Source organism: Oncorhynchus kisutch, linkage group LG17 (assembly GCF_002021735.2).
Source record: "Oncorhynchus kisutch isolate 150728-3 linkage group LG17, Okis_V2, whole genome shotgun sequence".
Classification (NCBI taxonomy): Eukaryota; Metazoa; Chordata; class Actinopteri; order Salmoniformes; family Salmonidae; genus Oncorhynchus; species Oncorhynchus kisutch.
In genome coordinates this window covers 47,238,747-47,260,436 of record NC_034190.2, presented here as the reverse complement: position 1 = coordinate 47,260,436, position 21,690 = coordinate 47,238,747, and the positions used below count along the sequence as shown (strand labels likewise).

Here is a 21,690-nt window from a genome sequence, read left to right as displayed (position 1 = left end):
TAATAAAGGCACTGGTCATTCACTACATAAGCAAACGTTTGCAATCCTCTCCAATCACTCACACATGTTAACATATGACAAATTTGCTTACAACAAGGATTTTTCAAATCATAATTTAAATTTAATCTCCTTAGTATAAAATGATGTATATCCCCAGCACTGTTGTGAATATGTTGTTGTTGTTCTGTCTGTGTAGGAGTTACTAACAGTTCTGGTGGAGTACCCGTTCTTCGTGCGGGACCGCGGCTGGTCTTCCTGCTGTCCCCAGAGAACCTCCCAGCTCTACGGCCTATCCTGCCGTCAACTCAGCGAGGGAGACATCTGCCTGGCCCTCACCCCCTCACACTCACCTCGCACACACACACACTCACACACACGCACAGCCCCGCGGGGCCACCGCACACACACTCGGGCCAGGGCCGGCGCCAGCTCACACAGGGAAGACATGCCCCCTCCTCCCCCTCCTCCTCCTCTTTCTCATCCCTCCCCTGCTCTCGCCCCTCCTCCTCTTCCTCTGCCCCCCGCAGACCCTCCCACCCAGGAGCAGCCACGCTCACGGAAGAGGCGATGGTCCGCCCCCGACCTCCTACCCCCTACTGGAACTACTGAAGCTACCGGGTACTGACAAGACCACCAATTTACCTCACGGCTCCAAGCATAGGAAGCGGCAGTAGAGCTTACACACGCACACACACACACACTGAAACACACACATGCAAGCACAAACACACCCTCCTTGTCTCTAGAGCACACACATGGCCACACAGTAGAGAGACCACAAGGCAGGGTTGCAGGGAAGGACAAAGAAATGCAACTTTACTTGTGTCCACACTGCTGCCCAAAGTATGAGCCTATACCCCTCTTTCTTCATCCCTCTTTCCCCTCTCTCCACTTAGCACACCTCTGACAGGGGTAGCTGTCTGAGGACTCCCAGAGAACAGACGTTGAGTGAGACACTGTTTTTGTTATGGTTGTCCCACACGTCTACTTACTGACAGTGTTTTCTGCAGGGTATCGGTTTTCAATCAGGGTTATGGAAGCAAGCTCTATTGAAGATGTCTATCGCAGAGAGAGAGAGAGATATATATATATATAAATATATGACTATATATTACATTACAGATGTTCTATAAATATGCTAAACCGATTTAATGCAACCTCTCTGATTGTCACTTTCGTAATGCGTTCTCAGTTTTAGATTTTCTCGCTTCTTCTGATACGAAGTTTGACTGTCAGTCAGTCAGTCAGTCCATCGGTCAGTGGGTCTGGGCAGGCAAGGTAAATGAATGTATCAGCTACTCTTCGCCTTTTTACTATTCTCGTTACCGGGGGGGGGGGGGGGGGGGGGGGGGGGTCATGTTAATCTCTTGTTCGCCAAGGTATTGCCCTCCGATATGTTCTTAACATTATCTCAGCAAAAGGAAAAGCACTAATGAAAATTGCGTAACAGACAATCCTCTCCCACACAGGTGGGTCTGTGTCGCTTCGCCTTGACCCCGAGAGTGTTTTTCCATAAAAAAAATAAAAATGTAAAAGATGGATCGGCGGGAGAGTAATGGTGCTAATAACAGGTTGGAACAGGATGCTTTGTGAACACAAACTTGACCCCTCTGTACTGTACTCTGTACCCCTTCTGTTCCCCTTTCTTTTCTCCATGTACTGTATATGTTTGAGCGCAGGGAAAAAAACGATTGAAAGTATTTTAAAACTCAGATACGGGTATCTTTTCTGATTCAGCACACTCTTTCACTTTAGTTTTTTCAACTTTTTTTAGTTTGTTTGTTTTTCAAAAACAAAAAAAACCTGACCTGTTGTTTTTTTTTCCTTTGTAAATGTTAAAACTATAAAAATTGTATATTTTTGAAATTGTGAGTCTGTTATATGATGTTCGCTAGAAATTATAAAAATTAAAATAAGCTTTATGAATTTATACTGAATGAGGTGACTTCATACCCCATACATGCATGATCAAACGTGTTGTACACACAGCCAATGTACTATCTTAGTTGTAGGGGACATATGTCTTAGGAAAAAAAGAATGTCCAACACTCCCATACTATGACATTTAATAATAATGGCATCTTTCCTGACAAAGACCGATGGTGACTGAAACATTGCCATTAAACTATGGGAGCATTCAAGCAGTGTGCACTTATACTACTATTTCATAGCACAAGATAAAACGTTTCTTATTTCAATAATTTTTTGTGGTTTAAAGATTTGTAATGATTAACCTGATTTAAAGGCAGGTCTATAAGTCTGTCACTGTGCCATACATCACACAATGGATATAAAACCATTGATAGAGTTACTAGACTCTAGCTGCACATAAAATTCAATCACAAGTTGATTATGAGGTAAATGGAGGAATGAATTGCTGCCGTTTTTCATATTATATAAGATACTGTACAAACATACTCTACTCACACAACGTAAATGAGGAAAATATTAAGGAAAGATATCAAACATATTGTATACTGGCAAAATGATTACATTATCTGTAGATTATATTGTTAAACCCAAAAATAAAACCAATATTTCAACTTCTGTAGGTTAAGAAAACTATGAGTGTGTTTACACAGGCAGCCAAATTCAGATGTTTTTTGGGGGGTGTCTCGACACTCGACTCACCCCTCATCATGGCTGGCTAGACTGGGACAGGAGGGTACCAGGGGGGAATGTTCCTAAGTGTTTACTTAGAGATGGGTCCTGGTCTCATCAGTGCTGGGAGAGGGTTGTGACTGACCCTGTTCCTCCTCCCCCATGGTGATGTGTGTGTGAAGGCATGGTCTCTCTTATGGCCCCAACCTCTGGCACCTCTGCAATAGGTTGACAGCGAACAGGGGCACTACCTGCACACCAACACACACACACAGACAAGAAGACATTGTCACTGACTATGACTACAAGGACCTCTGCTGGTAGCTACTGCAGAATACATACAGTTTACTGCTCAAATGGGAGGGAAAGACCTGGATTGATAGAATGAAAAACTTTTTTCATATTATTACCATATAACAATATAATAACATTGTACAGACAAAAACATAATTACAAAATCAACATACTGTAAATATGGTCCCACTAAACTAGGCAAAGGGTCAGTTGCTGTAGCACAGGAAATTCCTAATCCACAGTGACCCCTGACCCCATTACATTAGCCACCTGTGCAATGATCAGCTTCCTGGTTTTCAGGGGGCTGGCGTCAGGAAACTCCTCCCCAAAGCAGAGGTCAATCTCATAGCGAGGTTTGGGTCCCGCCCCCTTGAGAAAGTCCTGGAGCTCTGTGGAGAGAGGGAACGGGAGGGGTGGAGAGAGAGAAGGGGATGGAAAGACAGGAGGAGAAGGATGGAGAGAGAATAAGAGAGGGATTGACCGGGAGCCAGGTTCGCTGTCTCACCATATCACATCTGTTTGCTACACAGAAGTTGTATTAGTGAAGCCCCTACCCTTCAGAAATATAGATGCATTCAGCAGCTTGCAGGTCCTCTCTCTGTTCAGCTTGTTGGGCCTGTCTGTGTGCTGGGCCAGAGGGCCACTCCAATACACCCTGCCCTGGCAGAACCTTTTGATAAACACCCCATCTGGAGCCACCCACACCAGGACACCCCTCTCCAAGTGGGGCAGCAGGCGGCCCATGGCCTCAGCGATACCGGGGGGCAGGTGGATGACCCCTGGAGGGGGGAAGGGGACCTGTTGGGCTGTGCAGGGGCCATAGATCCTCTCGTTCCCCAGGGGCACCTGACCATGTAGAATGAAACAGCCATCTGGGGTGCTGGTGGTCACATCCACTACTAGCTGGTCCTGGTAGAACAGACACACCCGCACACGGAAGTCTGGACACATGCAAACACAGACACAAGCAATGCAAACACACACATGCTAATTAAAGGTCCAAATGCAGTCCTTTTTATCTTAATATCAAATAATTCATAGGTAACAATTAAGCACCTTACCGTGATCAATTTCAATTGAAATGGTAAAAAATTTACAAAAATAGATTCTTAGGAAAGAGTCATTCTCAAGCAAGACATTTGCCAAAACTATCTGTGAGGTTTGGAACTCTCTTTCTCATTGGTCTATTAACTCATTTATCGCCTGGTGATGTCACCAGACAGGCTCTTTTCAAACACTTACAAACTTCTTACACACATTTTCATCATTTTCACAATTTCACAGTATTATTCCAACCTCACAGTGTGGAAAAATATACAGTGCCAGTCAAAAGTTGGACACACCTACTCATTATTTATTTTGACTATTTTCTACATTGTAGAATAATAGTGAAGAAATCAAAACTATGACATAACACATATGGGATCATGTAGTAACTAAAAAAAAGTGTTAAACAAACTAAAATATATTTTAGATTTGAGATTCTTCAAAGTAGCCACCCTTTGACTTGATGACAGCTTTGGACACTCTTGGTATTCTCTCAACAAGCTTCATTAATGCATTTCATTTAACAGGTCCTTTCCAACTTTCCTTCTTAATGCGATTGAGCCAATCAGTTGTGTTGTGACAAGGTAGGGGTGGTACACAGAAGAGAGCCCTATTTGGTAAAAGACCAAGTCCACATTATGGCAAGAACAGCTCAAAAAAGCATAGAGAAACGACAGTCCATCATTACTTTAAGACATGAATGTCACGCCCCGATCTGTTTCACCGGTCCTGTTCGAACGTCTCCACCCCCCTCCGGGTGTCGCCCATCTTCCCCATTATCCCCTGTGTATTTATACCTGTGTTCTCTGTTTGTCTGTTGCCAGTTCATCTTGTTTGTCAAGTCAGCCAGCATTTTTCTCAGTTCCAACTCTCTTTTTCTCCCCCTCCTGGTTTTGACCCTTGCCCGTCCTGACTCTGAGCCCGCCTGCCTGACCACTCTGCCTGCCCCTGAGCCTGCCTGCTGTCCTGTATCGTTGCCCCTACTCTGGATTACCGACCTCTGCCTGACCTGACCCTGAGCCTGCCTGCCGTACTGTACCTTTGCCCCACTACTCTGGATTATTGACCCCTGCCTGCCTTGACCTGTCGTTTGCCTGCCCCTGTTGCTGTAATAAACCTTGTTACTTCAACATAGTCTGCACTAGGGTCTTACCTGAAACGTTATAATGAAGGTCAGTCAATCCGGAACATTTCAATAACTTTGAAAGTTTCTTCAAGTGCAGTTGCAAAAACCATCAAGCGCTATGATGACACTGGTTATCCTGAGGACCGCCACAGGAAAGGAAGACCCAGCGTTACCTCAGCCTCGGAAATTCCACCCAAATAAATGCTTCACAGAGTTAAAGTCACAGACACATTTCAACATCAACTGTTCAGAGGTGACAGTGTGAATCAGGCCTTTGTGGTTGAATTGCTGCAAAGAAACTACTGAAGGATAAAAATAAGATGAGACTTGCTTGGGCCAAGAAACACAAGCAATGGACATTAGACCAGTATAAATCTGTCCTTTGGTCTGATGAGTCCAAATTTGAGATTTTTGGTTCCAACCACTCTATGAGACACAGAGTAGGTGAACGGATGACCTCTGCATGTGTGGTTCCCACCGTGAAGCATGGAGAAGGAGGTTTGATGGCATTTTGCAGCGATACGCCATCCCATCTGGTTTGCGCTTAGTGGGACAATTGCTTTTAAACAGGACAATGACCCAACACACCTCCAGGCTGTGTAAGGGCTATTTGACCATTTTTACCTTTATTTAACTAGACAAAGTCAGTTAAGAACACATTTTTACTTTCAATGACAGCCTAGGAACAGTCGGTTAATTGCCTCGTTCAGGAGCAGAATGACAGATTTTTACCTTGTCAGCTCAGGGATTTGATCTTGCAACCTTCCGGTTACTAGTCTAACGCTCTAACCACTGCCGCCCCGATGACCTGGCCTCCACAATCACTCGACCTCAACCCAATTGAGATGATTTGGGATGAGTTGGACCACAGAGTGAAGGAAAAGCAGCCAACAAGTGCTAAGCACATGTGGAAACTTATTCAAGACTGTTGGAAAAGCAAGAGTGTGCAAAGCTGTCATCAAGACTAAAGGGTGGCTACTTTGAAGAATCTAAAATATGAAACATTTGTTTAACACTTTCTTTGGTTACTACAAGATTCCACGTGTTATTTCATAGTGTTATTTTGATGTCTTCACTATTATTCTATAATGTAGAAAATAGTAAAAATAAAGAAAAACCCTTGAATGAGTACATGTGTCCAAACTTTTGACTGGTACTGTATATAACACAGGAAAATCACATTTTTGATTGCATTGGGCATTCAATCAATCAATCAAGCATTAACCCACTCAAATTTGAATAACTCTGCAGTGTATTGTCTCACCAGAGATCTGTGGTGTGGGGCTGAACATGGAAAAGGTAGCAGAGCTGTCCATCTGGGGAGTCCCTGTGTTGGAACAGTAGTGTACATGGTCCAAACCCCCTTGACGGGAGACAACACAAACACATATCATATCTAATTCAACATTGTTCAGTGATTCAGCTACCAGTCACACATACATGGAGGCTGATACTGACCACTGGGGTTGACTCTTCCATCCCTTTCCTCTGATTCCCTATGGCAGCCAAACTGAGGGGAAACACATATTCACAGCAAATCATCTGACTTGTTAAGGAACATTCAGTGCAAGTGTGCAAAATTCATCCCAACGTAATCTAAAGTTATTGCAATAGGTGTCCTCTAGATGGCAGCAACTATGCACCTGTCATACAGCATTGAAAACAAAACCGTTGTGTTACCTGTGGATGGTGTGTGATGGTGTTCCTCAGGTGAGCACTGGAGCTCCTGGTCTGGATTATCACCTGACTTTCAGTTTCAGGAGATTCTGAGAGAGAGAGAAGGAGGGTTAGAGAGTAATTACTCACACTTTAAACCCATACGGGGCTCTGAGCTCTCTAGACTCGTGCTTCATGAGAAGACTGAAAATAGAGGCTACTGGTACCTAAGCATCTGCCTGTCGTTGTCTCTGCCTGGATACGGTAGGCCTTGTAGGGCTCGGAGACGTCCAGCTGGCTGCGCTCTGGGACCTCCTGGAAGTCTGTGCTCTTGTTGAGGGCACAGCGGATACGAGTCTTCCAGGAAGTGGGGTCTGCCTTGTCCCTCCCCTCTCGATACTTCCCCTTATACACTGCCCACGCCTGGTAGTTGGAAACACAACACATAAAGGTATGCATGCATGCACACACACACACACACACACACACACACACACACACACACACACACACACACACACACACACACACACACAATATGAATAACCATTTGAGTGCATATGAGTGCCAAATAAGACATAAGGCATAAGTTGGTGGCTTGACACTGAGGACTGAGTGTAATCACGAGTTTCATTCCAAAATGTTATATATCCATTTTCAGAAATGTTGGTAAATCAGCTTTTATTGTTTAAATATTTTTTTCTTCTCACTATGGCAATGACAGGCGTATTTGGTTGAGAGGGGTTGGGTGAAATGCGGAGGACTAATTTCAGTTGAATGCATTCAGTTGACCAGGTATCCCCTTTCCCTTTAAAATCACTTGATGGATTCATTTCAGCATTTGCAAAATCCTATATATCTGCCTCACACTCAGAGAAATGGTGGTCTGGTGCCATAAAGAGGGACTTCAAAGTATGGCACTTGTCTCAGAACCGGGCAGCACGGCTGGCCCATAAAAGTACACGGAGGGCTAACATTAATGATATGCACGTCAATCTCTAAAGGCTCAAAGTGGAAGAGAAAATGACTTCATCACTACTTGTTTTGTAAGAAGTGTTGACAACTTGAATGTACCGAGCTGTCTGTTTAAAACTACTAGGGAACCCATGCATAACTCACAAGAACCCAGGAAGAGTAGCTGCCGAGGCAGCAGCTAATGGGGATCCCTAATAAATACAAAATAGGCTAGAAACAATAAACATTCTAACCTTGAAAAGGGCTGCATCTTCATTCAGATTATAGTCCTGTTTTGCCGCGTGTTTCCATGGGATCCTGAACATAGTTTTGTTCTGGTTCTCCCAGGTGAGTCCTGCGTACTTTCCACTGTCTATCTGCGCTATCAGCCACTCTCTCAGATGCATGTTCGTGCCTGCCTTCTCCATCTTGAAAATACGTTTTAAATGAATACTTCAAAAAATATATTCAAAAGTTGTTATTGGCCATGTACAGACCACAAGTAGGCCTACTCACAATCACATGATCCCTCTTTGTACATGTACCTACTGTAGACTAACAGGCAAAAACTAAATGTATTTGTTTCAATCTTTTCAACTATTTAGTTTAGTTAAATTATAGCTAAATGTGCCCATGAAGGTAATCACCACGCATTGTTGGAGTGGTTTGACGCCTTTCAAGACGAAAATGAAAGTAAGTGTGCTAAAGTTAGAATACTTTCAGTTTATGACTAGATAGGCTCAGGTAGCTCTCAGAGTGCAGGAAGGTGTGACGTTACAGTGAAAATAAAGTGAGGTGTGAAGTTTTAAAAAAATCAACAAAACAAACAGATTTGACTGGGAGATGTCTTGTAGAACATTATGCAGTACGTTCCCGTTATTGCACACAGTGATAGCCTATGTCTGAAACAACTGATCTCGTAAAATGTTTCAAGTGTTATTAGTCGTATGTACAGGATACACAAGGTTCCTTCTTGACGATGCAACAACCGTGATGAAATGTTTTTTTGTTTTTTTTACAAAGAATACGAACATATAGTAAATGGCCCAGTAGAATAGAATAAATATTTTAGCATAAGTATTACAGGATTGCACAATTGGGGAAGGGGGCTGGGGGCAAGTGTACAAATTGTGCAGTGTAGTAAGAGTCTGGAAGCAGCAGTGGTGATGTGTGCCAGTAGCGGTGTGTGGATAAAATCACTGAGGAAGCCAAGCCAGTAAAAAAAAATATTACATAATATATACATATTACAACCTACGGTTCAGTACGATGTGATATTTGTGTTGTTTTCTCTATAACCCATCCGTTGTCTTTTTGTTGTCACGGGCTTATCGTATATATATATATAGCAAACGACGCAGCTATCACAACATACTGTAGGTTGCAATATGGCTTTTTTTAATACTGGCTTGGAATCCTTAGTGATTTTACCCACGCTCCGCTACTGATCTGAAGTGATGCATTCTTAGTTATTAGTTAGGCATAACCATCAGACCAGTTTCTTTTCCCCGTGACTGAGTAGCCTCGGCGTTCCCCTTTCCCTCCGCCATGCGGTGGACTAGGAACATGCACCACAGTCACCCTCCTTCAGGATGCATAACTAAATAATATTCTCACGAAAGGGTTTGACCGGGTCACAATACACAATACACGATACACAATACATACATCATGAGTATGATTGTAGCCCATTCAAAAGACATAGACTGCATATCAATGTATTAAATGTTTATCTGATATTCACTGGAGTGAACACAGCTTGGTTGAAAGTAACTGAAAACATTGAAATACATTTTTTTTGTGGTTAAAGGCTGTCCTGTGAGAAATTATGCCTCTCTATCCTCGCCCAGTCTGTGTGGAGAGGTACAGAGATGAGAGGAGTGGGGAGAGTTTGACAGAAGAAGCCCCTCAGATTGGATTGAGGGGGACCCCCTGAAATGAATGTGCATTATAAACTAGGTGGTTCGAGCAATGAATGCTGATTGTCTGACAGCCGTGGTAAATCCCGGGTTTGACAAAACATTTATTTTTACTGCTCTAATTACATTGGTGACCAGTTTATAATAGCAATAAGGCACCCCTGGAGGTTTGTAGTATATGGCTAATATACCACGGCTAAGGGCTGTATCCAGGCACTCCAAGTTGCGTCGTGCATAAGAACAGTGGTATAATGGCCATATACTTAGTGCCTGAAAAGGTACAAATCTGTTCTTCTACCCCTGAACAAGGCAAATAACTCACTGTTCCTAGGCCTTCATTGAAAATAAGAATTTGTTCTTAACTGACTTGCCTAGTTAAATAAAGGTAAAATGTATTGTTACAGCAGTAGCTAATCGTGCATTATTGCTGGAATAACCCCCTGATCACCACATCTGTCATGTTGAGAAGTCATGTTGTTTCACCTTCACAGCCGGGAAATCCACACTTCCTTTAAAATGTTAAGAGGGGTGGGTGTGTGTGTGTACGGGTGTGTACACGTGTTTCTCTGTCTGCTATAGGTTTAGTTTCCTGTTCTTAACCACAGTGGTAACAATGAAGATTCATTTAGCCACTGATGCAAAGAAATACAACCAGACTAAATCACGACAAATTAGCACGCAGAATATATATTTGATTTGCTATACAGCGAATTCATTCTTGCTGACAAATAGATATGGAGTGCATTCCAACAACATTAAAATGGCCCTTTACTCTTTTCTCCTTGGCTGTCTCCGTATTCACATTCCTTAGACTCTCTAGGAGGCTATCTCACCTTTGTGTGAATCGTTATGTTTCTACAGTATATTTAGCATTTTGTTTAAAAAAGAAATAGGAAACCACTTTTAAAGGTAAACACACACACAGTATAATGGCTTCTGATTGGCTAAGATCTAACTTGCCCACACACTGAAAGCTGATAACACAAATTTCATGTGAAAGTGGAAGTGTGAATTAAGAGGATTGTTATCTGAAGTCTCTCCGCCTCATGCTCCTTTTAATACCAGCAATGAAAAAGAAGACGCAATACATTCATTCAGACCAACTGGATGAAAAAGAGTCAGTTGGCCTTGTCTGTAATCTGGCTTGCCTACTATTTACTTAAACTGCATACTGTGTACTAATCGTACTACATACTCTTTATAACGTACTCTTAAGTACAAACGAGTGCAGAAAGCAACACATTTGACATACTAGGCTCGTCCATACTGAGAATGCTTCATCTAATGTGCAGTTGATTCCCACCATCGGTTCATTTTGGTACACAGTGCTTTCCCTGATCATCAACTGTTGTCAAACGAGTCTGGAAAGGCGATTCTCTTCCTCAGAAATGTTCAGCAAATTCTATTAGTCGAAAAGTCGAAAAGAGTATGACATCCTGGCATTTAAAGCATGCTACATTTTCTAAATGTCACATACTGTAAAATGTTATATTTTTGTATACCCAAAATGCCTGCTATTTAGATCGCAAGTAGGGGTATTTGGACAGGCCAATGTCATTGTGAATGTCTGGCCTACCGAAAGTACAAGAACAATGACCGTTGAGCTCAGATCACACACAAACACACACACAGATACACACACACACACACACACACACACACACACACACACACACACACACGATCTTCACCACCAGGGGGCAGGTCTCCCTTTCCCTATGTCCAGCTTAGAGCAGCTCAGAGTAGAGGAGCAAGTGTGTGTGTGTATGTGTCTGCGGCATAATTGTGAGTGTGTATATGTATGGGGTCATCAAGTGTCAGACTCTGGGGGGGGAAGCAAATAAACAGAACTGTTCCTTTTCTTCATCAGTCTGATGAAGTAACAGTGGAGCCTGTAGGGACATAAAACAATGTGACACCAGGAGGAAGTCAGAGACATAGGTGGTGATGGATGAGTGGGCCATAGAGATCACTCATTCATTTCTACAGGGGGTTGGTGCTTGGCAGTGCTGCTGGAGGTCAGGTCTTGAGGATGGAGGGTTGATGAGGGCTAAAGCCAGGCAGTGTTCGGGGTCAAGTTTGGGGGCAGGCAGCATGGGGGCAGTGCTGGGGGATGCAGAAGGTGGGTGTAGGGGAGTAAAGCTTCTGGGTGCAGAGGATTGAGAGCCATATTATCACTCTTTTGACCCCTGACACCTGGGGTCTGTCATACACTGGGGCTGGTTCCATTCCAAGTCAGTAACTTCATTTAAATGGAATTGGTCCCAACGTGTCTCTAGGTTGTTACAGATTGCTATGTGTAAAAGGTTTGACCTAGAGGAGGCTGAAACATTGCCCTGTTCTCCAGACTCTTGGCATGAAACACGCACACACATACACACAGGCTAAGTTTAGCTGCATTAAGAAGTCTGCGAATGGCGAGGAGCACTAATCCAAGCCAGGCCATGTAATAAACAGGATGCTGGAGAAGACAGAGGGGAGAAAAAAGAGGCAATGGGGAAGGGGAGTGAGGAAAGAGAAGAGAGAGAAGAGAGGAAAGGGACGATGAGTGAGAGCGGATAGGAAAGACGAGAAAGAGGAGAAAGCAAAGAGGGGAAAGAAAAGAGAAGAGAGGAAAAAGGGAGGGAGGGAGGGAGGGAGGGAGGGAGGGAGGGAGGGAGGGAGGGAGGGAGGGAGGGAGGGAGGGAGGGAGGGAGGGAGGGAGGGAGGGAGGGAGGGAGGGAGGGATAGGAGAGGGGTGGTAGAAATCAACTATCAGACAGTCAGTGATGCTTCTCCGATTTTATTAAACCAGTTTTGCAGTAAAACAAAGACTGTTGCGTTGGCAGAGAGTACCAGCCTCGGCTCTCAATAAATAGTCCTCTTAAATAAGGAAGAGATAGACATCAGCCTTTACAGCAGAGGATAAAACGACAGACCATCCTAAAACACAAGGCTCGTGGTGCTCAAGGTAATGGTACACATGTACACACACACACACACACACACCCTAGACACAATCTCTCTCTCTCTCTCTCTTTCATTCCCCAATCTTTCTTTTCCTTTTGTTTTTCTGAAACACTCTCTGTATTATTGCTTTTTATTGTAAAAAAAACATTCAAGTCAAAGTCTAGTTTATAAAAAGAGCTACAGTATATGAATGTATTTTCATTCTGAAAATAACTTTTATGTCCTTAAGACAATGTTTGGAATAAGGAGAGGAACAGGCTGTTATTCCCCATGACAAGGCTGTAGTGATATGTCCATACTGATGATAGATTCAGCACTGTTAACTGTGCAGGAAAAACAAATCTCTGAGCTAGCATGGTGAGAAACAGAGGAGGAAGAGAGAGAGAGAAAGAGCGAGAGAGAGAGAGAGAGAGAGAGAGAGAGGGAGAAAGAGCGAGAGAGAGAGAGAATGAGAGAGAGAGACACAAAGGAGAAAAACCCTTAACATGCCCAAGACCAGGAAATAAATACACTTCTCTTTGTTTAAAAAACTATTTACACAGTATGCATCCACACTTCCTATAGCCTTTCAGTCATAAAAAAACATACAAATATGTAATTGATCAAAAATATCTAGAAAGACAGAGTGAAATACAATAAAAAAAACATTTAAATGAACAAAAGATTGTTGACTGTGTATTACTATACAATCACTGTTTAAAATGTCTCATACACAGTAGAAAGCACAGGAATTATGTGTGTGTGTGCATGATTGTCTGCGCGGTCCTCATGTAGCTCCCGTCCAGGAGCTCAGCAAGGCACTCTGGGAAATGCAGTCCATTCATGTGTCCATTCAGGTGTATCTGGGGAAGAAAGTCTAGAGTCTCGATGAAAGTGACCTGCGTTGAGGGATATTTAGATGTGTGCGTGAGTGTGTGTGTGTGTGTTGAGAGGTTGGCTGTAGTCTAATGGCAGCCACAGGCTCTGACCACCATATTGCGGTACTTCTTGAGGATGACATTGGAGCTGTCGTCAAAGTAGAGCACCGAGATGGCATGGAGCTGGGTTGGGGCACAGCAGGGCTTAGGAATGGTGTCTGGGTTTATTAGGTGGACCTGCACAGGGAGGGGGGACAAGGACAGCATGTTAATGCATCTGTCTTTGTGTCGATGCTCTCTAGTACATTGACTGCACGAATGACACAAATGATAATAGAAAGTAACGATTATTCTTAGTTACTCACTAGTGTCTGCACGATGGCATGGTTTGTGGCGTTCATATAGGAGTTGAGAGGGAAGGCACACTCTCCCTCACAGTAGTATGCTGCATAGCCCTCTGGAGCTATGATCCAGTCCTGAGAGGGAGAGAGAGAGAGAGAGAGAGAGAGAGAGAGGGGGGGGGGGGGGGGATCAAGAGAGAATAAGAGAGAGAGAGGGGGGGGGGTCAAGAGAGAATAAGAGAGAGAGAGGGGGGGGGGGGTCAAGAGAGAATAAGAGAGAGAGAGAGGGGGGGGGGGGGTCAAGAGAGAATAAGAGAGAGAGAGGGGGGAGGTCAAGAGAGAATAAGAGAGAGAGGGGGGGGGGGTCAAGAGAGAATAAGAGAGAGAGAGGGGGGGGTCAAGAGAGAATAAGAGAGAGAGAGGGGGGGGGTCAAGAGAGAATAAGAGAGAGAGGGGGGGGGTCAAGAGAGAATAAGAGAGAGAGGGGGGGGGGGGTCAAGAGAGAATAAGAGAGAGAGGGGGGGGGTCAAGAGAGAATAAGAGAGAGAGATGGCAGATAAAGAGAGGCACACCGTTATCCTCCATGTGAATGTGTATTCAGCATGCGATACATTCCACGGTAGTCATGGTAGTAGTAACAACAAGCTTCCTGGTTCTAAACTCTGAACTAACTGTGCATATTTTACTCTGGAGCCAATACGGCATGAAGTCTGCACCTCTCCTTAGCATATCCTACTGTTTACCCAGCTGTTGAAGTGAATATCATGGACAACATTGAGCCCTGTAAATCACTTTGGATTTAGGTCTCTGCTAAGAAAAGACGTTAGGGAGGACAGGGGGGAAAAGAGTAGTGAGAAAGAGATAAAGGCAGGAGAGTGAGAGAAAAAAAAAGGGGAGATAGCGAGGGAGGGAGGATGAAAGAAAAGGAGAGGAAGCGAAGGGGGAGAAAATAGAGGAATGTGTGGGGTGCACTCGGTACCTGCCACCCCAGATCTCTGAAGCTGACGTAGAGCTCGTGCTTCTTACACGCCTGCTTCTGATCAGCACTGCTGTTCTCTGGGGGGGGGGGGTAAACATTGTCACTATTATTGCACGGAAACATAGAATCTTACTGTACATGGAATCAGTCTATGTTTTATAGGCCTAAACCTTCACAGTTTAGGGACCTTGACCCTTGTGCCTTCTGTATCCTTCCACGGCATAGAACACATGGGAGAGGGGACAAAGAGCCCGCAACCATCTCTTTCACCAATCCGTTCTTTCCCCTCTCTTTTCCATTCTCTCCCTCCCTCCCTCTGGAACCCGTACCCTCATGGGTTCTGTCCCAGTCAGTTGTTCGGATTGGGAATGATCATGAACGACTGGTTCTCATCAACTCTTTAAAAAAAAGACCATTCAAACTTCCAAACAGGCCCATTTGGCCCATGTGTGCTAGGCTGGTCCAGCCCGCACCCCCCTCACACACAGTGCAGATGTACTCTGCCACAAACGTGGGTCCTGCCTTCGCTTCATGTCGGGTTCTTGGCCCTGTCTGTCCACTCCGTAAGGCTCGTGTAAATAAACACGCCAGCTATTTGAAGTCCAGGCATTATGATGTAATGTTTCAGAGCTCTGCATAAACACAGCGCTCTTACACCTCACACCGTAAGGTCCCTATGAACTATGTACACTCTGTTACGGGAGATTCCGAGAAAAAAGGCATTCTCAGAGTGGTTTGGAGGGGGAAAATGTGTGTGAGTTGTGCGTGCGTGGGCGCGCGCGAGTGTGTATGAGTTGTGTGTGTATGTGTGTGTGTGCGTGTGTGTGTGTATGTGCGTAGGTGTGTGCATGTTTGCTGGCCATTGGAGATATGTGGAGAATTCTGGTAAGGAGGCTGTGTTAGACAGCAATAGCTATGGCCTCCATCTGTCTCCCATTTCACCTGGAGCCAGCCATCACTACCCCAGCATATACCAACATATCACAATGGCATTTCACTGCATTCCCTAAGCTTCCTTTACCCCTCATCCCCCAGTCCCTACCTGCAATGTTGGCCACTCGGAGTGCCTCCTGGCCCTTGTTGGCCCCTTTGGAGCGGTTGGGGTTGCGTTGTTTGGTGCCCCCTGTTGCTGAGCGGATGCTGCGCAGGTGCACCTCGGTGGCTTTGAAGAAGGCCACCATGAAGGGCTGTTTATTCTGAGGACCACTGCGGCCGATCAGCCCTGCCAACCGCGGGTTCACACTCACACCTGCAGGGAGAGACACAGTGGACAAAGGGTCAGAGACATTGCCTGTGTGTGTGTGTGTGTTTTAAGTTTCAAGTAGTATTAGTCGTATGTACAGGATACACATGGTATACACCGTCCAATGAAATGTTTACTTGTATCGTGTGTGTGTGTGTGTGTGTGTGTGTGTGTGTGTGTGTGTGTGTGTGTGTGTGTGTGTGTGTGTGTGTGTGTGTGTGTGTGTGTGTGTGTGTGTGTGTGTGTGTGTGTGTGTGTGTGTGTGTGTGTGTGTGTGACTATGTGTGTGACTATGTGTGTGTGACTGTGTATCTAAAGTGTGTGTAACTATGTGTGTGTGACTGTGTATCTAAAGTGTGTGTGACTATGTGTGTGTGTGACTACGTGTGTGTGACTATGTGTGTGTGTGTGTGTGACTATGTGTGTGTGACTATGTGTGTGTGACTGTGTATCTAAAGTGTGTGTGGTCCACTCAGTCTCTAATGAGAACCATTTCTTTAGTCTGTGTAATCCTGAAATGGATGTTTTCCCAAATATGAGGTTTTCCTCCCTAAATTCCTTTCTTTCTTTCTTTCTTTCTTTCTTTCTTTCTTTCTTTCTTTCTTTCTTTCTTTCTTTCTTTCTTTCTTTCTTTCTTTCTTTCTTTCTTTCTCTCGCTCTCTCTCTCTCTCTCTCTCTCTCTCCCTCTCTCTCTCTCTCTCTCGTTCTCTCGTTCACTCCCAGTTTAGACCTTGGAAACATCAAGAACCAAAGTAGTACCACACATCAAAGAGGAACACTCTCTCCCGATGATTCTGACTGTCTAGGCTGTGTGTGTGTGTGTGTGTGTGTGTGTGTGTGTGTGTGTGTGTGTGTGTGTGTGTGTGTGTGTGTGTGTGTGTGTGTGTGTGTGTGTGTGTGTGTGTGTGTGTGTGTGTGTGTGTGTGTGTGTGTGTGTGTGTGTGTGATGTTCACTCAGAGGAATGTGCCTGTGATGATGGTGCCGAGGTAAACTCAGGTTGCCAGCAGCCCACGGCAACAGGACATCCCACGCACCTGTCAGCACACGCCTGCCCATACTCCCTCCCAACACACGCACACACACAAAGACATACACACATACACAAACAGCCCCTAACATGAGACTGTGTCTGTTTTTTTCAACCTAACATCCTGCTATCACCACTGAGATAACAGTCTCCTCAGAAACACTGTCATGCTGTGCTACTGTTGATGCTGCTGTTGTTGTTATTGTTTGTCGTTGAGAGACATCCTGCCATCCTGATATATCCAAGGTAGAAATATATCCATGCTACATGTTGTTTGTTTTAATCTCTTCTGAATGGGTCATAATGATGATGAGGGTTTAGTGAATGATGTTAAATAATGAAGGCCTGTATTCTCTATCAATGTGTTCTGTCTCTGTGCTGTGTGCTGGTAGAGCATGTGACATTGGTATGCACTGAGGTCATACTGTTCATGCGGTCTCGTGTCCTTAAATGAATCCAGACAAACAAAGGGGTTGTAATGGGTTCACACTCAAAAATATGTTGCATAAAGCTTACTTCATTATTCACTATTCTGAATTATTTGCATTGCATCAGGGATAGCGTACACAGACGTTTTTGGAACTCTATCCCCGACGCAGTGAAAATAAGAAATAAAAAACATTGAATAATGTAGTAAGCTTCATGCAACATGTTTTTGGGGGACCTGATCCTAGATCAGTACTCGGACGCTATATTGATATGGGCCAATGTGCCTATTGGGTTTGAACCCTCATACAGTTGTTGTGATTTAGAGAGCTCCCTCTGGGTGCTGGACCTGCTTCTAAGACACTCTACTCACCATCAGTGCTCTCCAGAGCCAGCTGCAGGCCCAGGTTGTGTCCAGGGTTCAAGACCCATTGGTTACTGGTCACTGTCAAGTCAAACACCAGCCAGCCGTCCTCAGCCGCCCAGATGACCCTCGAGTCCAACAGAAGCAGGTCTGACTCCCTGGAGGAGAAACACACACAAGCATGAGTAAAAACACACAGACAATCACACAGACAAACACACAGACAATCACACAGACAAACACACAGACAAACACACAGACAATCACACAGACAAAGACACACACTCACACACAAGCCTGCATACTTAGAAAGGACGTTTGATTGTGTGAGGTTGAGCGAGTGAAGCATGGAACTGAGGAGAAGGGTGATCAGGGCGATAGAGAAAGAGAGGGAGAAAGAGAGGGAGGGAGGTGTCCAGATGGTGAGGCCCAGGGGAACACTTAATTTCCTTAATTGACAATAATGGCTTTATAAACGACTGCATACTGAACACACTGTCCATCACACACTGGAATTAAGGGGGAGAGCCAGAGAGAGGGAGAGGGAGAGAAAGAAACAGAGAACGAGGGAGAGAGAGAGAGAGAGAGAGGCAGAGAGAAAGAGAGAGAGGCAGAGAGAGAGAGAGAGAGAGAGAGAGAGAGAGAGGCAGAGAGAAAGAGAGAGAGGCAGAGAGAGGGGGAGAGAGAGAAAGAAAGAAAGAGAGAGAGACTCGTACATTTCCTCAGTGAAAACGATGTACTGAGCAAATGCCAAATTGGCTTTTTACCAAATTACAGTACGACAGACCACATATTCAGCCTGCACACCCTAATTGACAAACAAACAAACCAAAACAAAGGCAAAGTCTTCTCATGCTTTGTAGCTTTCAAAAAAGCTTTCATCTCATATTGGCATGATGGTCTGTTATACAAATTGATGGAAAGTTGTGTTGGGGGAAAAACATACAACATTATCAAATCCATGAACTCAAACAACAAGTGTGTGGTTAAAATGGGCTAAAAACACACATATTTCTTTCCAAAGGGCTGTGGGGTGAGACAGGGATGCAGCTTAAGCCACACCCTCTTCAACATATATATCAACGAATTGGCGAGAGCAGCTATTCCCAAACTGGGGTACGCAATGCCGTCGGGGGTACACCAAATAAAAATGTGGTACACATTTTAAAACAGTGCATTTAGATTTTCCAACCGGGCTATACATTTGGGTGATGTTTTTTCACACCTGAGTAGCCTCTTTTCACTGCCAAAAATTGAATTAAACCATCTAGTGTTCAATCGAAATAACAACACAATGTCAAATACAGGTAGCCTAGTCAAATAATTAACATCCAATCACATTAGCCATTACTCTCTCGCGGGAATTTCACTAACCGTATGTAGCCAAACGTAGCTACTGCTCATTCCGTTTGCTCGAAAATATAGATATGGTAAAAGAAAAGTATGGAGACACATACCAGCTACTACCTGCACCAGTCAACGACACAAGTTGTTCAGCTTCCACGAGCACATCCAAGCATCAGTAATTCTACATTTGTTGTAAGCCCAGCTAGCATGGACACTGACAGTTGTGAATCTGATGCAGTCGAAGAGCTACTTACCCGGGAAAGCACCGAAAGGGACGTTGGACCATCGATGAAGCGCAAATATGCAAATATGATGAGAACTACATTGATTTGAGGTTCACTTATATTGAGAGTAGTGTCTTTCCTCAGCCACAGTGTGTTATATGTGCAAAAGTACTATCTCACAACTCAATGAAACCTTAACTCTTGCGCAGATATTTAGAAACAAAACATGACCATTTGAAAAATAAGCCGCTGGAGTTTTTGGAGCGACAATTAAGATGACTTTCGAGTAGTAAGACATGTATAAAAGCAACAAATACCATTTAATAAGAATGGGCTAAAATCATATTACATGGTGCGCTACCGAGTGGATAGGACAGGCAAGCCCCGTACCATTGTGGAGGACTTAATTATACCTGCTGCTGTGGATATGGCTGCGACAATGCTAGGGGAAAAGGCCAAAAAACTATACAGACAATGCTGTAAGGATCGACGCTGGAGGCAAGAAGCAGGTACAGAGAGAACATTTATTAAATGAAGCAGGACAGGAACAGCGTCTGGACAGGAACAGCGTCTGGACAGGGGACGAAATAACACCATCAATGCTGACACAGGGAACAAACGGGGGAGCAGACAATTATAGACGGGCAATCAACAACATGAAGGAGTCCAGGCGTGTCCAATGAGCACTGCTGTGCGTAATGATGGTAACAGGTGTGCGTAATTAAGAGCAGCCTGGCACCCTCGAGCGCCAGAGATGGAGAACGGCCATTGGCATGACAAACGCCTTCATCAAACAACCCTGTTTCACAGCGCATCATGGCAGGAGATGTTTTGAAACAATTACTGCTGCGCATACAAGCATACAAGAATTCTATGCATTACAGCTGGATGAGTCAACAGACATGGCAGGACTGGCACAGCTCCTGGTATATGTCCATTACGTTTATAGGGGGTCAATTAAGGAAGATATCCTCTTCTGAAAACCATTGGAAACCAGGACAACAGGAGAGGATATTTTTTAACAGCTTTGTGACACATCAAATGGACTTTGGTGGTCAAGATGTGTTGGTATCTGTACTGATGGTGCAAAAGCCATGACAGGGAGACAGAGATGAGTTGTAACGCGTATGCAAGCAGTTACTCCCGATGCCACTTGGGTACACTGCACTGAGAAGCGTTTGCTGCCAAGGGAATGCCTGACAGCTTGAAAGATGTTTTGGACACTAGAGTGAATTTTTTTTACTTTGTTAACCAAATAGGCACATTTTGGCAGACTTGATACAACATTTTGAACAGAAATGCAATGGTTCATTGGATCAGTCTAACACTTTGCACATACACTGCAACTAGAGTCCTAAGTCAGATAATGGCCTTTCTCTTACATTTCAAAGATGATGGAACAACAAAAAAATACATATTATTATCTGTATTATCTTTTAACAGATCTAATGTGTTATATTCTCCTACATTAATTTCACATTTCCACAAACTTCAAAGTGTTTCCTTTCAAATGGTATCAAGAATATAAATATACTTTTTTCAGTTCCTGAGCTACAGGCAGTTAGATTTGGGTATGTCATTTTAGGCAAAATTTGAAAAAAAGGGTCTGATCCTTAAGAGGTTTTTGGAGGTCTTCTCTGTCTGCATTAACAAGGACAACACACAGGTCTTTCCATCATTGTATGATATTTTGTGTGCAAATTAACTCTAGTTTACGGACAATGTCAAATGTGATATAGCAAAGCACCTGAGTGAGTTGGGTGCGCAATTATGCAGGTACTTTCCCGAAACTCACGAGCTGAGACAAGGCATGAAAGGCCATCAAAGGAACATAAAATTTGATGTATCAATTAGGATCTGTCTAAAAAATACTTGAATCAGTTATAGAACCCATTGCCCTTTGTGGTTGTCTGGGGTCCGCTCACCAACCAAGAATTCATCAAATGTGACAAACACCAAATTGAGACTCTGCATGCAGAATTCTGCAAAAATATCCTCTGTGTACAATGTAAAACACCAAATAATGCATGCAGAGCAGAATTAGGCCGATACCCACTAATTATCAAAGTCAGGAAAATAGACATTAAATTCCACAACCACCTAAAAGGAAGTGATTCCCGAAATGTCCATAACAAAGCCATCACCTACAGAGAGATGAATCTGGAGAATAGTCCCCTAAGCAAGCTGGTCCTGGGGCTCTGTTCACAAAAACAAACAGACACCACAGAGCCCCGGGACAGCAACACAATTAGACCAAACCAAATCATGAGAAAACGAGTGAGTTGGGTGCGCAATTATGCAGGTACTTTCCCGAAACTCACGACACAAGCAACTA

At 44.0% G+C, this 21,690-nt stretch overlaps 3 protein-coding genes across 5 annotated transcripts in view; 1 reads left to right on the top strand and 2 right to left on the bottom strand.

Moving 5' to 3' along the window:
* Nucleotides 1-1,930, top strand: part of LOC109907776 (ataxin-1-like) — a 35,402-nt gene extending 33,472 nt beyond the window's left edge. For both annotated transcript variants that reach the window (XM_031793953.1, XM_020505975.2), the window contains exon 3: nucleotides 197-1,930. In XM_031793953.1, coding sequence (XP_031649813.1) covers nucleotides 197-625 — 429 coding nt within the window. In that variant the 3' untranslated portion in view covers nucleotides 626-1,930. The remainder of the gene's footprint in view (nucleotides 1-196) is intronic.
* A 119-nt stretch (nucleotides 1,931-2,049) lies between these two features.
* LOC109907775 (interferon regulatory factor 4-like) lies at nucleotides 2,050-8,379 on the bottom strand. 2 transcript variants are annotated; one of them, XM_020505973.2, is made up of 8 exons: nucleotides 7,933-8,379; nucleotides 6,952-7,147; nucleotides 6,749-6,834; nucleotides 6,527-6,578; nucleotides 6,333-6,395; nucleotides 3,450-3,836; nucleotides 3,166-3,284; nucleotides 2,050-2,852 (listed from the first exon to the last, which is right to left on the bottom strand). In XM_020505973.2, exons 1-8 carry the CDS (start codon nucleotides 8,104-8,106, stop codon nucleotides 2,796-2,798), a joined length of 1,134 nt encoding a protein of 377 aa, XP_020361562.1. In that variant the 5' UTR covers nucleotides 8,107-8,379; the 3' UTR covers nucleotides 2,050-2,795. The 2 variants fall into 2 exon arrangements, with proteins under 2 accessions (XP_020361562.1, XP_020361559.1); XM_020505970.2 differs by having other exon boundaries at nucleotides 6,333-6,431; nucleotides 7,933-8,377.
* A 3,984-nt stretch (nucleotides 8,380-12,363) lies between these two features.
* The window catches only part of LOC109907774 (bone morphogenetic protein 7), a 46,593-nt gene continuing 37,266 nt past the window's right edge, over nucleotides 12,364-21,690 (bottom strand). The window contains exons 3-7 of the mRNA XM_020505969.2: nucleotides 17,794-17,942; nucleotides 15,766-15,972; nucleotides 14,724-14,800; nucleotides 13,769-13,879; nucleotides 12,364-13,640 (exon numbers count right to left, since the gene is read on the bottom strand). Of these exons, the coding sequence (XP_020361558.2) occupies nucleotides 13,491-13,640; nucleotides 13,769-13,879; nucleotides 14,724-14,800; nucleotides 15,766-15,972; nucleotides 17,794-17,942 (694 nt within the window). The 3' untranslated portion in view covers nucleotides 12,364-13,490. The remainder of the gene's footprint in view (nucleotides 13,641-13,768; nucleotides 13,880-14,723; nucleotides 14,801-15,765; nucleotides 15,973-17,793; nucleotides 17,943-21,690) is intronic.